This window comes from Oryctolagus cuniculus, chromosome 17 (assembly GCF_051225735.1).
Source record: "Oryctolagus cuniculus isolate XC-2025 breed Fujian yellow rabbit chromosome 17, ASM5122573v1, whole genome shotgun sequence".
NCBI lineage: Eukaryota > Metazoa > Chordata > Mammalia > Lagomorpha > Leporidae > Oryctolagus > Oryctolagus cuniculus.
Window position 1 is genome coordinate 2,674,735 of NC_142883.1, and position 14,404 is coordinate 2,689,138.

Genomic DNA, 14,404 nt, shown 5'->3' on the forward strand with positions numbered 1-14,404 from the left:
TGGGGGGGAGGGCCAAGCAGGCCTGTGCCCAGGGGCCCCCGGGGTTTGAGGGGCAAGGAGCTGACCAGCAGGACGGTCACCCTATTGTTATACCAAAACAGGGCCCTGGAGCAAACGCTTGTTAAAATGCCAGTCCCGTGGGCGGGGCTGGCGCCGTGCCCCCTCCCACCTCAGCAGACACCGGAGCCGGCCTACCCCACCTCCTCAGCGTTCCCACCACTCTCTTGTCCGTTTGCTTCCAGGGTCGTGTATCAGGACGGATTCTATGGTGCTGAGATCTATGTAAGTGCGGCCGCGGGAGGGCAGGGTGTGGGCCCGGGACTTCCCCTCCCCTCCCACCTGACCTTGGGGCCCAGGAGGGCGAGGCCGGGAGAAGCTGCTGATGGGTCCCCGGGCGGCCCTCACCACGCTGGTGTCCATCACAGAGGCCCCAGGAGAGACTGGGGTGGGGGCTGGACCCCCGTGCTCCTGGGCCTGCCTCCCTAAGGAGTCCCCTTGCATTTCCCTGCCTTCACGGGCAGCAGCTGTGGCTTCCTCTGGCTCAGCAGCCCGTATTCACCTCCCACCCACCTGCGGCCAGGACGTCACCTGAGCTGATGCCCGCTTGGTCCCTTTGTCCTTCCTGGAGTCCAGGGTACATCTCTAGGAGCCGCTGGCCTGGGGGCACCTCAGTGGGCACCTGCTGTGTGCCAAGGCCCAGCACGCAGCCAGAGGTGGAACTGGCACCCATGTCTGAACACACAAATGGATGAATGAACAGTTAGCCGTGCCACTGGACAGTCCTCCATCAGACCAGATGCCAGGTGCCCCCGGCCAGGGGAGAGGCCGGGAGGCAGGGCCCCGCCCGGCAGGTTCTGTGTGCCCAGCTGTGCCCTGGCTGAGCCCCGCTGAGTCAGCCCCTCTCTCTCCTCCCCCCACCCGCAGGGAGGCTATGCAGCCTACAGATACGCTCAGCCCGCAGCCGCCGCCGCCTACAGTGACAGGTAAGGCAGGCAGGACACCTCACCCCGCCATCCGGGGGACGGGGCTGCCTGTGCGCCTCGGGGTGCGGGGCCTGGACAGGAGAGCCAGTTCCAGTGGGCTCAGGGACCCCGGAGCCAGCAAGCCCCTGGCTTCAGTCCCTTCCTCTTTCCATGGAAGCCCCCTGGTCACAGGTAGCACAGTCAGTGGCTTCTGCCCCAAGGGAGAAGGGTGACCAGAGGCCAGCCTCTGCCCACCCCCCATCCTTATCAGTGCTCCCCAAACAGGAAGTGGGCCCCGCCCAGCAGTGCCGGGCGCAGGCCGCGTCAGGGGACTGCTTCGCGCTGCTCAATGCAAGCCTGGGCCAGGGCAGGCCCTCAAGTCCCCAGGGACAGCGGCTGCTGTTGCTTAGAGCCCACACTGGCACTCCCGTCCACGCCTTCCTCGCCACCTCTTGTTCCACCTGCTGCTGCCCGGGGCCCCAGGCCCAGCCCTGAGAAGTCAGAAAGCTGGGTGAGAAGGCAGCCATCAGCACACAGCCCCCGACGGGTAGCACCGCCCCAGATCCGTGCCCCCTCCTCGCGGGAGCCCTGCCACCAGCCCTTCCCCGCTCCGTGGGGCTGCGGAGGGCCTCTGCTCCCGCTGGGCACTGAGTAGACAGTGCTGCGTGCATCACAAGGGGGTCCTCTTGGGCTCTAGAAACTTGGAGTTATGACAGCCAGCAAGGAGGGCTGAAGAGCGCAGGGGGCCTTGGGCTGAGGCCCCTGGAGGTGGGGGAGGCCTGCTGCTCCCCTCACCTGCCCCTTGCTGTCCCCAGTTATGGCAGAGTCTATGCAGCCGCTGACCCCTACCACCACACCCTGGGCCCCGCCACCACCTACAGCATCGGCACCATGGTAAGGAGGCTGGGGCTGCGGGACCACCTGGCCCTTGGTGCCAGGGACGGGGAGGTGGTGCGGTGGGCGGGGCCATAAGGTAGAGGCCAGGACCTCTGCCTGGCAGCTGGTCCTGCTGACTGGGGGACCGTGGTGGGGGATCTGAGTTGTGTGTCCTGGGGGAGGCAGCTGTAACCGGATGGGCAGCCCTGGTCATCCCTTTGGGAAGCGACCTGGCAGCATCTGAGCCCGGGAGCCCGAGTCTATTCCCTCCACCTGGGAATGGAGGCGCGAGGCTCCAGGGCCCCGCTGCCGTCACTCACCAAGCCCCACCCCAGCCTGGGGTGGCCACTGCGTGTCTGTGTGTCTGTGTGTGTGGCCAGCTGTCTACCCTGCAGCCCGCTCACGCCTACCCCCAGTCCTCTCCCAGCATGCACGCCCCCTGTGCCTGGCCCTAGGGGGTCCAGGTCGGTGGTCAGCACAGCCTCTTGCATCAAAGATGAAAACGTCCAAGCAGCCAGGAGGCCCAGAGGCCACGCCCCGGCGCCTCCCCTGCCCTGAGCACCCCCTCCTGACTTGTCGTCTTTAGCAGCCAGCGGTGGCCGCCGACTCCCGAGAGCGCCCTCCCCAGCCCCGGCCCGGAGCAGCCCAGCCGCAGCCCAGCCGCAGGCTCCCTCTGCCTTTGCATTTTCTCTGGCACTTGCTGCCTTCTTCCCTTTTCTGTTGGAACCGGTGGGCAGGGTGGCAGCCCCCCACCCCGTCTCCCGTGGGAGAGCAGGACCACCAGTGCTCATGCCCCCCGCCGGACCAAGACAACCTGGGAGCTGCACCCGGCTGGCGGGGCTGATCTTGAAGGGCGCCCCCTGCACAGCCGGGGGTCAAGCTCAGACCTCCCTCCACCCAAGGACAAAGGCGGCCACTGAGCCCCAAGAGTGGTCCAGAAACAAAGTGCGGCTAGCCAGGGACCCCTGAGGCCACTGCAGCATCTGTCCCCCCACGTTCTCCCCACTTACCGCAGGGAAAGGGGGTTGAGCACTTTCTCCTTCGGCTCCGGCCCATGGCCGGTACTGATTGGCTGTTTTTCATCTTTGACGTTGCAGGCCAGCCTCTGCCGAGGGCACAGCCGCTTCACCCCCTACTAGCAAGAGGCCCGCCCCTAGCAGCATTCACACTGCCGCCCATCCCAACCTCACTGTCCCACACCAGGCACAGCCCCGCCTCCGAAACCCATAGGTGTCCCGCCCCGCCCGCCATCTCCCCCCACCTGTGGCGGTGTGTATGTCTGACCCTGCTGTTTCCTGTATGTCTGGAACCTTGGTCCCCATTCTGTTGGTGTTGTCCCGCCTGAGCCACTGCAGGTACGGTATGCACACAGTGGGGCTGCCGCCGCAGCCCGCCCCTCCCCCTCCCCCAGCTGAAACGATTTCTAATTAAACTTTATTGACGCTTCCCGCCTAAGTAGTCGCAGCCTACACAGCCTTGGGGACACCTTAGTGCTGTCTGAAGTGTGGGCATGGCGTCCCTGTCCCCGCCGCTCCTCCCTGCCAGCCCCACCCCCCTCCTCTCCAAGCCAGGGTGGACCCCTAAGGAGCTGCTGGCTGAGAAGGCCCTGGCCTGGGGCCAGGCACTCCCCCCGCCGCCCGCCACCCGGGGCCGGGGGCCCAGCCTGCAGCCGGCGGCTGGGGGCTCAGCCGCTCAGTGCCACCTTTCTGTTTTTGTTGTAGTGAAACCTTCCGCCGTTTCCTCCTCGGACCATGAAGGGCAAAAACAAAAAAAAAATCACAAAACAAAAAATGAAACAAAAAAAGATGTTAAGATCCAAGCAACAAAAAAACCAACCAAACCAAGAGGCATCCGACCAAGTCCCACGTTCGGCGCCCACGGCACCAGGGAGCTGGCCCGGCAGTGGGGGTGCCTGTGTCTACCCAGTCTTCCCTTCATGGCCCCCACTCCCAAGGCCGGGGGCCGGGGGCGGCAGTGGAGCAGAGCCAGCGAGCAGGACCTGGCGCCAGCCGTGCCATGTGGGCAGCTCTCCAGCCCCCTCCCGCCACGCAGCTGCCCACGTGTGCCGTGGCCAGTGAGCAAGCTGGGGTCTGCTTCAACACAAAGGGCTTTCATGGTTCCAGAACTGGTGGACTCCCGGCCCCCATGAGCTTGGGCAGGCAGGGCCCGAGGCTGAGGCGGCCCTGCTGGCTGCCTCCCCCACTTCCGGGAGGCGGCCCCGGGTCTGAGAGCAAACACTGGCCTGGCCGCCCGCTGCCTGCTGGGATGCAGCCCTCCCCACCTGCCCAGAAGAGCTCAGTGCTGGGGGGAGGGGGAGGGGCAGGGGCGGGGCCGGCCAGTGCCCAGCTGCACCCAAGGGTGGAGTCTCGGTGCTATGGGGCTGGGCGGCCCCAGCTGGAGGAGAACCCTCAGGAAGAGGGCCGGGGGCCGCAGGTACCAGGCGGTGGGCGGTGGGCAGGGAGGGCCTGGCGAGGCGGGGGCTGGAGAAGGGCAGTGGCGGACAGCAGCAGGACAGGCGGGCTCCCAGGGCGGCGCCACGGTCACCAGACTCCAGGCCTGAAGACTACACCTCACTCTATCCGGCGTCAGCCCCTGCCCCCTTTTCTATTCCCGTTGTACAAAGCCCTGCGCCTGCCTCCGGCTCTGGCCCCGCCCAGAGCGCCCTCGCCCTCTGCTGTCTCGGACCCATTTCTCGCAGCAGCTCGGACTCCTGCCCCCTCCTCGGGCCCCTCCCCCAGGACCGCGGCCGAGCGCCCAGGCTTCCTTTCTTACCATTCTGTGATGCTTCCAAGGTGACCATCCAGACGAGCGGTGTCCCACCCAGATTATTAATAAAGACCTCTTTCTCCAAGCCAGGACATCTCTGACTCGGCGGCTGGGGGCACAGGGCAGAGGTCACGTGGGGGCAAGGTGGGGTTTGGGGGTTTGAAGGCCTTGCCCAGTGCTCCAGGTGCACCCCAAGGCCAGCACAGCCACGGTGCCAAGCAGAATGCGCCCCAGCAGTCGGGTGAGGCCAAGCACGGGAGTGGCAGGAGCCCCGGGGCGTGTTCGGGGCGGCTCCCTCCTCCAGCCCCTGGGCCCAGGCCCCACTTGGGGAAGGGGGCAGGAACCAGGGCAGCAGCTCCAACACCAGGGCCGGGAGGAGCCGGGCCTCACCAAGACGCCAGCCCTCGGGTTCAGCTTTATGGGGTCACTTATTTTGGAGCGGATGCACAGGCTGCGGGCCGGCCCTGGGGAGCCTGCCGCACTGCTGCCGCCCTGGCTCCTGGCTGCTCACGCACCAGAGGTTGCTCCTCCTCCCGTAAAATGCTCAGGGAACCAGCACTTTCTCTAAGAGGGCCTCGTGAGCTGAGGGAGGCGAGGTGTCGGTGTCGGTGCCACAGGGCTGCTCGCCTGCTGCTCACCAGCGCCCCCTTGTTCCAAGTGGAACAGAACCCAGGACTCAGGAAACCCTGGGTGAGGGGCTCCAGGCAGCAGTGAGAAGTGTTCTGCTGAGCTGGGACAGGCGGGCCCAGGCGGGCCCAGGCGTGGGTTGCCCCGGTCCTGGCCAGGCTCGCGCGCCAGTCTCACCGGGGACAGGCACGGGAGAACGTTCCCACTTCCCCCAGGCTTCCCGCCCTCCCACGCGTGAGCGCCGAGAGAGCCCTGCAGGACCTACTCTCTCCAAGAACCAGCAAACGGGGCACAGCTGTCCTGCCACCTGCTGGCCTCCTCCCTCACTACAGCTGGGGACACGTCCTCCACGTGGGCCCCGCGTGCCCTGCCGCAAGACACCCGAGAACCGGGGACATACGGCTCCAAGCCTATCAACCACGGTGGACACCGCACGGGCCCTGGAGGGGAAGGACGGCGTGGGCAGGGCGAGGGGACACCAACAGGACGCACCACGCCGCCCAGGTGGCCGCAGAGCTGCCTTCAGCTCACGGCCGCAGCCACATAGGCCGGCCTGGGGGCACAGGCAGAGGGGGAAGGGGGAGGGAAGGAAGGGGTCACAGCCCCACGCACCTGTGTGGCTCCTGCTCCAGGGGCCCACACCTCTGAGTGGCCTGTGAGGCTCAGAAGTTGAGGGGGAAGGACAGTGGAACCAGGAGCTGAGAACATTCCAGAAATAACTTAAGACACGCAACGACAGCTGCCAAAGCCAGTTAATATTGGGGTGGTGCGGCCCGCCTCGCCCCTCGCCCACGTGAGGCCCACAGCTGCCTGGCCCGAGCTCCCAGGGCACCCTGTGCACCCCCGAAAGCAGCCACTGTCTCCGCCCCACCCTCAGAGGCTGGGGGGTGGGGTCCTGAGAGGCCCTAGGGAGTGGGGCGGGCGTTCAGCCTGGCAGTGAAGAGGCCAACGTCCCAGATCAGACTACCCGGGTCAATGCCAGCGCCAGCTCCCAACTCCAGCGATGCGCACCCCGGGAGGCTGCCCACGGTGACGGCTCAAGGGGTTGGGTACCCGCACCCTCGTCAGAGACCTGGACGGAGTTCCCGGTCCTGGCCGTCGCAGGCCCCGGGAACGTGAACCAAAGCGAGGAGGACGGGACGGGACGGAGAGGAAGACAAACCCTCAGCAGGCTCGCTCCAGCACACCGCGGGCATGCGAGTCGCCGTTCTCGGCGGAAACTCAGCCTGTCAGGAAGGCCCTGTGCGGATGCCGCGGCTGCAGCGCCCCAAGCCTTCCCCTCTACCTGCACACCGCACGCGCCGACTTCTCGGCTTTGCTGCCACCAAAAGCCACGATCAGCGGCCTGAGGCCGGGGACCCGGACTTCCAGGGGCCTGGAGGCACCGCCTGCCCACGCGGCTGGGCGGAGGCCAGCAGGAACGCCGGGCGCTCTACCGTGGGCTCACTCGGGCTGGGAGAAGAGCAGCACCGCCCGGCCCCACTCGGCCCAAGGCACCGCAAAGCCCTCCCTGGGCACAGGCTCCACGAGGAACTCCACACGGCCCTCCTGGCCAGGCCCGGGGGCCTCCACTGCCACGTCCACTACCCGATACTGGCAGGCAAAGGCCAGGCCCAGGAACGTGGGCTTCTCCGGCACCGGCGCGGGTGGGCCCCTCCGGCAGTGGATTCGGAAGCAGCGGACCTGGGGCAGGTGGGACCAGTGCAGGGTGCAGCCGAGCCGCAGCTGGGCGGGAGCGGCCTGCTCCGAGGCAGCCGGCTGCCAGCGCACCTGGGACACGGTGACGGCCCGCACTCGGGGCGGGGGGGCCAGCAGGCTGTGGGCATCCACCACCTGGCAGGAGAGAGGAGTTTCAGCACGGCCAGATGCCCCGGGAAGGCGAGGGGTCCCGCCCCTTGACCCCAAGCTCCGCCCTGAACCAGGGACGAGGGCGGCCGGAGCCAGCTCCCTGCCTCCCCTCCACAGGGCGGGCGCCCCACCCCAGCCCCAGCCGGCACATCACCTGGATCTCCCCAAGGCGGCAGACGAAGCTCTCCTGCTCGCGGCTGCCCGGAGGCCGGCAGAAGCTCACAAGGAGGTCGTGCAGGAGGCACCCGCGCAGGCTCACCTCGTAGCAGCTGGCAGAGGCACAGGCCGGTCACAGGCCCGCCGGCCACAGCAGGAACAGGCCCGCCGGCCACAACAGGAAGCAGCGGCTCCCTGCAGCGGCCGTCCTGGGCCTGCCTCAGGAGGGTCACCCATTCCCCATCGCTCCAGCACTAAGTTTTCTCGAGGGGCCCTCACTCATCAGACCCTCCACATGGTGGGCACCCCACTGGGATCAACAGGAAGTAGGGGACTCACCGCTGGATCCAGCCCCCGCCGAGTGGCCGGCCGCAGCGGCCCGCCCGCCTGGCCAGTCTGCTCGGCGGCACCCGGAGGGGTTGGGGTCTGTGCCTTGGGCCCACTTCTTCTGCAGGAGGAGACACGGGGCTTAAGGGAGAAGAATCCCAGAGGGGAACACTTGGGAAGGACCCAGGGGGCGCAGCAGGGGGCCCCCGGGGCTCAGGAGGCAACACGTGCCCGGGAGCCCCACTGCCCGTCTCCCTGTCCACCACAAGGCAGAGCACGGCTGAGAAGTGAACCTGCCATGTCCCACAAAGGCGGATTCTCCCGGCACTGTCCACACCGGCTCCTCCCCACACCCCGTGGGCTGCCGTCCCCCCAGCACGGGGCAGGGGGTCACGCAAGGCCACTTCGCGCCCTCACCGGTCAGCACGGAGATGCCCCCGACGTGGCAGTCGCTGGCATCCCCAGTGGTGAGCTCCAAGGCCACTCTGACCGCCGTGGGCTCTTCGAGCTTAAACACCATGGACAGGAAGACTTTGGGCGGCAGCGGCACCTGCAGAGAGAACAACCTGCGGGGGAGAGACGCGCGGTGAGCGGCCCGGCTCAGGGCGCCCAGGCCAGCTCCTCCCGAGCTCACAAAGACCAGGGGCTGGTGCCCAGGGCGCGTCTCAGACTCCCACGGTGACAGGGAGCTGAAGGCAGCGGCGTGATGGTGGCAGCCCCTAGGCCACCACGCTGGACGCTGGCCAACGAACCCGTCAGAGGCTTCAGGCCCTGCAGCCTGCGAGCTCGGGCCCTGGCCTCAGCGGCCCCGCCCCACCGCAGCACTCACCCACCTCACGGCCACACTGCCAGCCTCGGGCGGGATCACTCCGCGGAGCAGCAGGGAGCTGCCCCCGTGCCAGGCGTCCGCCAGGCAGCAGTGCGCCTTCACCCAGCCCCCGCCGGCCCCGCCCAGCCTGTGCTCTCCAAACAGCGGCTGCGTCTCCTGGGCGCTCGGGTGGTACCACGGCCCCGCCACCTGCTCCTGAACAGAGGGGCAGAAGGGGGCAGAAGGGGGCGCTCAGCAGGGCAGAGAGCTCCCGTACCGCCCCCCCCCCACTGAGCCCAGCCCACCTGGCCGTAGCAGACCCTGCGCGTGCCCAAGCCCAGGCAGAAGGACGTGGCGAAGGGCAGGGAGCAGATGCTGTGTGTGGGCAGGAAGCGTTCCAGCAGGCTCCAGAACCTGCAGGAGACACCGGGCGCCGCTCAGCCCGACCCCCGGCTAACACGAGGGCCCCACCAGGCCTCCTGGACGGCTGCAGCTCCTGGCCCCCGATGCCCGTCTGTCTCTGGGGCCCCTGTGTGCTGGGGTCCCCCAAAGCGGCTCAGTTCTTCCCGAGAATCCCTCAGCCTCCCCTCACCTCCCCCGGGAGGGGAAGGCAAGACAGCAGCCACTGCCGGAAGCCGGAGACACCCCCGATGCACCCCCCCCCGGCCGAGCGCCCGCGCGCACAGGGCTCACTTGTCCTGGTTCTGGAAGAAATCGCGCTTCTCCAGGCACTCGTACACCCAGCCGGGCGCAAACAGGGCCACGGAGAAGCCATGCTTCCGAATCAGCTCCAGCGACTAGGGAGACAGAAGCGAGGGCGCGGCCGACCCCGGGGGTCAGAGTCGGCCGGGCCTCCTGGACGCCCGCGGCCCAGGGTGCTTCTCTCAAGGCCGGGCTATCCACGGGCCTTCCCATGGAGTTGCACTGGCCCCCGGAGAGGGTGCGCCGGGCGGCAGGAGGCAGGCGGGACCAGGGCCCTGGGGGTGGGGGCTCACTGCGCTGTCCCCCACTGCCCTCCCCTCACACACCTCCCCACGCACAGCCAGCATCACAGGGGGTGAGGGGACCCTCCAGTCCCAGGCCTCACGAACGCATGTGAAGCAGGTTCACTGGCTGAGCACCCCCACACACCAGGACGGCGGAGCCCCTCCCAGCTCCCGATCTGCCCCCACCCCACCCCGCAGTCCCTGCCCCACCCACGGCGGGGCAGGAAAGGCCGGCCCAGTGCTCTTCCAGTCCAGAAAGGAAGTCAGCCAGCGAGAGGACACAGCCCGGGACCAGGGAGCCCCCCCGCGACCCCGCAGAGCCCCGACCGTGGCAGCAGCCGCGAGGGAGTGGCCTCAGGGCCCCAGATTCCCGTTCTGGGAAGAGCAGCGGCTGGCAGGGCTGCGGGTCGGCACCGCAGGCAGCCACCCACCTTGTGCGTGTTGAATCGGCCTCCGACCACGTTGCCCCGCGCGAACACGTCCACCCCCACGTACACGTCGGCCAGGCGCTCCCCGGCCTGCGCCACCATGCGCTGCAGGTGCTCCTCCCGCCAGTTGTAGTTGGTGAAGAAGCCGTCACAGGAGTCGAAGAAGACCCTGAGGGTGGTGGAGACGTGGGCCGGGCTTCCCGCCTGGCTCAGGGCCGCCCGACGGGACACGGCAGAGGGGCTGCCCTCAGCCCGGCCCGGCTCACCTGTTGTGCTCGTTCAGCTCATCTTGCCACTTGAGCTGCCCGGTCTGCACCACGCTGTCATACCAGAGCACCAGGCCCCCCGGCACCTGCCGATGCAGCCGGGCGGTCAGGTACCGCAGGAAGGGAGGCGTGTTCCTCACAGCGGCCGGCTGGGGACGGCAAGGACCTCAATCACGACAGGTATTGGCGGGCACGGGCCACGCAGGACACAAGCGCAGACCCACAGAAAGCCGTGGCCTCGGAACCGCACCGGCAGGAGGGCCAGCCCAGACCAGGCTCTCCCACTGCAGCGGGGACACGGACAGTGCACCCAGAGGAGGTCAGGGGAGGCCACGCTGCCAGCCCCCGATGAGGTGGAGAGAGCAAAGGTGTGGCCACACCCAGGGGCAGGGCGGGCCAGAGTTTTCTGGAAGCACTCCTGGTGCCGAGAAGTGGCTGCGGCTGCCACAGCCCAAAGCCAGGTGCAGGGCCGGGTAGGGCTGAGGGCAGCAGGCGGTTAACAGAGCAATGGGGCAGGAGGGCATGTGCACACTCAGAGCAGGAGGGGGCAGGAGGACATGTGCACACTCAGAGCAGACGGGCAGGAGGGCGTGTGCACACTCACAGCAGGAGGGGGCAGGAAGACGTGCACACTCACAGCAGAGGGAGGGGCAGGAGGATGTGTGCACACTCAGAGCAGAAGGAGGGGGCAGGAGGGTATGTGCACACTCAGGCAGAGGGAGGGGCAGGAGGGCGTGCACACTCAGAGCAGGAGGGGGCACACTCAGGCAGAGAGAGGGGCAGGAGGGTGTGCACACTCAGGCAGAGGGAGGGGCAGGAGGGCTGCTCACACTCAGGCAGAGGGAGGGGCAGGAGGGTGTGTGCACACTCAGAGCAGAGGGAGGGGCAGGAGGGCGTGTGCACACTCAGGCAGAGGGAGGGGCAGGAGGGTGTGTGCACACTCAGGCAGAGGGAGGGGCAGGAGGGCGTGCACACTCAGGCAGAGGGAGGGGCAGGAGGGCGTGTGCACACTCAGGCAGAGGGAGGGGCAGGAGGGCGTGCACACTCAGGCAGAGGGAGGGGCAGGAGGGCGTGCACACTCAGGCAGAGGGAGGGGCAGGAGGGTGTGTGCACACTCAGGCAGAGGGAGGGGCAGGAGGGCTGCTCACACTCAGGCAGAGGGAGGGGCAGGAGGGCGTGTGCACACTCAGGCAGAGGGAGGGGCAGGAGGGCTGCTCACACTCAGGCAGAGGGAGGGGCAGGAGGGCGTGTGCACACTCAGGCAGAGGGAGGGGCAGGAGGGTGTGTGCACACTCAGGCAGAGGGAGGGGCAGGAGGGCGTGCACACTCAGGCAGAGGGAGGGGCAGGAGGGCGTGCACACTCAGGCAGAGGGAGGGGCAGGAGGGCGTGCACACTCAGGCAGAGGGAGGGGCAGGAGGGCTGCTCACACTCAGGCAGAGGGAGGGGCAGGAGGGCGTGTGCACACTCAGGCAGAGGGAGGGGCAGGAGGGTGTGTGCACACTCAGGCAGAGGGAGGGGCAGGAGGGCGTGTGCACACTCAGGCAGAGGGAGGGGCAGGAGGGTGTGTGCACACTCAGGCAGAGGGAGGGGCAGGAGGGCGTGCACACTCAGGCAGAGGGAGGGGCAGGAGGGTGTGTGCACACTCAGGCAGAGGGAGGGGCAGGAGGGCGTGCACACGCAGGCAGAGGGAGGGGCAGGAGGGCGTGTGCACACTCAGGCAGAGGGAGGGGCAGGAGGGCGTGCACACTCAGGCAGAGGGAGGGGCAGGAGGGCTGCTCACACTCAGCGTGTTCTCGATGTTGATCAGCCAGCCATCAAAGTGAAACAACTCGGCGATCTGGACGAGCCGGTCGGCCACGGCCTGGTAGGAGCGCTCGGCGCCGGCCAGGAAGGCTTCACAGAGCCTCCCGCCTTCGGTCCACTCTGTGATGAAGGTCCCTGCGGGCAGGGGAGGGGAGCGCGCTCAGACGCAGGAGCTCGGGGACGCGCAGAGCCAGGGTCCGGCGGGCAGCACCCACAGCCCCCGAGACCCTCTCGGAGCCTGGGTCGTGGCCCGGGTACTGGGGAGCCCAGAAACCACCGCCCGCAAGGCAGGCTCTGAGCTGGGGTCAGCCAGCGGCCGCACTCGGGCTCAAGCCCACCAGCCCCTGGGTTTACCGTCACGGCCCTGCCCGCCTGCCACCTCCGGCCCACGGCTGCTCCTGCCGGCAGCCGGCCCGGCTCACCCAGCACGCAGACCCCGTGCCTGTGGGCAGCGTTGGTCCAGCACACCGGGGGGATGGTGACCGTGTGATGGCTGAAGTACACAAAGACGTCGACGCACTGCCAGTGGTAGAAGCAGTAGGGGTGCTGCACCGCGGAGCCCTGGATGAACCTGGCCGAGGGGACGCGGCGCTCAGGCCCCAGGTCCCGAGGGGCCCCAGGCCCAGGCCACCCCGCTCCAGCACACGGCCGCGCCCCGGCCCGTGCAGGCAGAGCGCGGAACTGAGCAAGCGCGGTTCTCGCCTCAAGAGAGGGGGAAAGGGCAGGCGCCGGGGCCACGGGATCCGGGCACAGCGCGGGGACCGGCAAAGCGCGGGGACCGGGCACAGCGCGGGGACCGGGCACAGCGCGGGGACCGGCACAGCACGGGGACCGGGCATAGCACGGGGACCGGCACAGCGCGGGGACCGGCACAGCGCGGGGACCGGCAAAGGAGAGGAAGCACGGGGCGCGGGGTGGGGGGGGAGAGCCCCGCCCCCCTGTGAGCAGAGGTCAGTCCCCGCCTTCCACGGCCAAGGCCGACAGCGCCCCTATTGCGCCCACACCAAGGCCGTGCGCGGCAGGCACGGGAGGGGAGTGTGACCACCAGGTGGCAAAGCCGGCAGGCCCGGGACGGGGAGCAGCTGCGGTGGCTCCCGGCTGCCGGGCCCAGTGCACCTGCCCCGTCCACTGCCCTCGCAGACCGGACGCCAGGGCCCGAGTCCCCAAGGGCAGCAGCGTCGGGCCGGGCCTCACCTGTCCTCCAGGTACCCGCCCATCATGTCGTGGCACAGCAGGGTCCGGGGCCTGGGGCTGCTCAGCGGGGGCTGGCGCGGGGCCAGGGGCTCCAGGGCCACGTTGAAGCCGTCGTCCACACCGGGTGCCCACGAGAGGAGCTCCTCCAGCGAGGACAGGTAAAAGCTGACGGGCGCGGTGGTGTCTGGGTCATAGTACCTGGCTGGGCGGCGGGAGGAACGGGCGTGCGTGCGTGCGTGCGTGCGCGCGTGCGCGGGGGCCGCGGGGAGCCGCTGTCCCGTCGGGTCTCACCTGGCAGCGGCGCCGGGGTCAGAGTGACCACTTCCCGAAAGACCGCCGCTTCTGCTCCCTCCGCCGGATCCGCGCTGGCTCTGAGCAGAGGAAGCCGCCCGGTTTTGTGAAAGATAAAGGACACTCTGGCCACAGTCAGAGCGGCCGTGGCCCACGACGGGGGTCACCCTCAACGACAGCCCCCGAGCCCAGGGGCGCCGCGGTCGCCGGCTTCTCGCGGGCGGGGGTCCCGTACCGCCCGGGGGCCAGCAGGCGCCCTCTCCCCACAGCCGAGTTCGCTAAACTGTCGGCAGGGCTCCGCCGACCCTGACCCCGACCCCGACCCCGACCCTGACCCTGACCCAGGCCGGAGCGCCACCGCGGAGCCCGCACCTGCCCCACCTGGCGCACCTGCCGCCGCCTCCCAGAGCGGCCCCCGAGTCCCCGGCCAGAACCCCCCGGGGCGGCCCAGCAGTCCACCGGCCCCAGGAGACCTCGGCGCGTCCCCTCGTCCCGGCGGCCCCGCCGAGAGCCGGCACGCACCGGCCGCGTCCCCGGGCCTCCCCTCAGTCCGGCCGCACCCCCGGGTTGCACAGCTCACGGGGTCGGGGCGCCGGCTGCCGTGAGGGGCGCGGAGCCGCCGCCGGGCCCGCCAGCCCCCAACGCCCGTCCGCGGCTCCCTGCCGGCCTCACCTGCTCCCCGGCCGCCGCCTCGGCCGCCTCTCCCGTTCCTGCTGCGCCCCCTCCTCGGCCTCCGCCCCCTGCGGCCGCTGCTCCCGCTGCCGCCGCCGCCGCCGCGCTGCTACCCGGGTCGCCACACTGTCGGCCTCCATGACGGCCGTGCGCGCCCCGCCGGCCGCTCGGCCTGCGCGTCACCCGCGCCGGGAGCCAATCGGAAGCCCGGGCACGCCCCCGCCGCCGCTCTCAGCCAATGGGGTTGCGCAGCGCCGGCCACCCGCGCGGACCCGCCTCGCGCTGGAATCTCCGCGCGCACTGGGCTCGCAGCCCGCGGGCGGGGATTTTGTAGCCGGGGAGAGCTTGGGGGCGGGGCTGCTGCGGGGGCGTGGTCGAGGGCGGGCCCGCTGC

At 69.3% G+C, this 14,404-nt stretch overlaps 2 protein-coding genes across 18 annotated transcripts in view; one reads left to right on the top strand and one right to left on the bottom strand.

The window, feature by feature from the left end:
* RBFOX3 (RNA binding fox-1 homolog 3) overlaps positions 1-6,625 on the top strand; it is a 321,834-nt gene extending 315,209 nt beyond the window's left edge. For 4 of the 14 annotated variants that reach the window (XM_089316670.1, XM_089316672.1, XM_089316671.1 and 1 more), the window contains exons 11-14: positions 102-282; positions 925-983; positions 1,778-1,856; positions 2,936-3,531. In XM_089316670.1, the coding sequence (XP_089172796.1) occupies positions 102-282; positions 925-983; positions 1,778-1,856; positions 2,936-2,977 (361 nt within the window). In that variant the 3' untranslated portion in view covers positions 2,978-3,531. The other 10 variants (XM_089316674.1, XM_089316662.1, XM_089316675.1 and 7 more) reach the window with 8 other exon arrangements.
* Positions 5,967-14,162, bottom strand: ENGASE (endo-beta-N-acetylglucosaminidase). Of its 4 annotated transcripts, none has more exons than XR_016223461.1 (14): positions 14,012-14,162; positions 13,340-13,419; positions 13,049-13,250; positions 12,277-12,425; positions 11,832-11,989; positions 10,051-10,199; positions 9,788-9,953; positions 9,064-9,167; positions 8,676-8,784; positions 8,396-8,586; positions 7,980-8,128; positions 7,575-7,703; positions 7,234-7,348; positions 5,967-7,064 (listed from the first exon to the last, which is right to left on the bottom strand). XR_016223461.1 is itself a non-coding variant. In XM_070060189.2 (14 exons), the coding sequence occupies exons 1-14, from the start codon at positions 14,149-14,151 to the stop codon at positions 6,675-6,677; spliced, it is 2,211 nt and encodes a 736-aa protein (XP_069916290.2). In that variant the 5' UTR covers positions 14,152-14,162; the 3' UTR covers positions 5,967-6,674. The 4 variants fall into 4 exon arrangements, 1 of the variants encoding a protein (XP_069916290.2); XM_070060189.2 differs by having other exon boundaries at positions 7,575-7,683; XR_016223462.1 differs by lacking the exons at positions 5,967-7,064; positions 7,234-7,348 and having other exon boundaries at positions 7,575-7,683; positions 8,392-8,586.
* Positions 14,163-14,404: the final 242 nt, after the last annotated feature.

Bases quoted from the DNA above. Each gene is read 5' to 3' on its own strand.
- ENGASE (XM_070060189.2), bottom strand. From the start codon at position 14,151: ATGGAGGCCGACAGTGTGGCGACCCGGGTAGCAGCGCGGCGGCGGCGG. The intron at 13,251-13,339 runs GTGAGACCCGAC...CCCGCCGCCCAG, and splicing joins GACCCCGGCGCCGCTGCCAG to CCAGGTACTATGACCCAGAC. The intron at 7,349-7,574 runs GTGAGTCCCCTA...TGCCTCTGCCAG, and splicing joins GGCGGGGGCTGGATCCAGCG to CTGCTACGAGGTGAGCCTGC.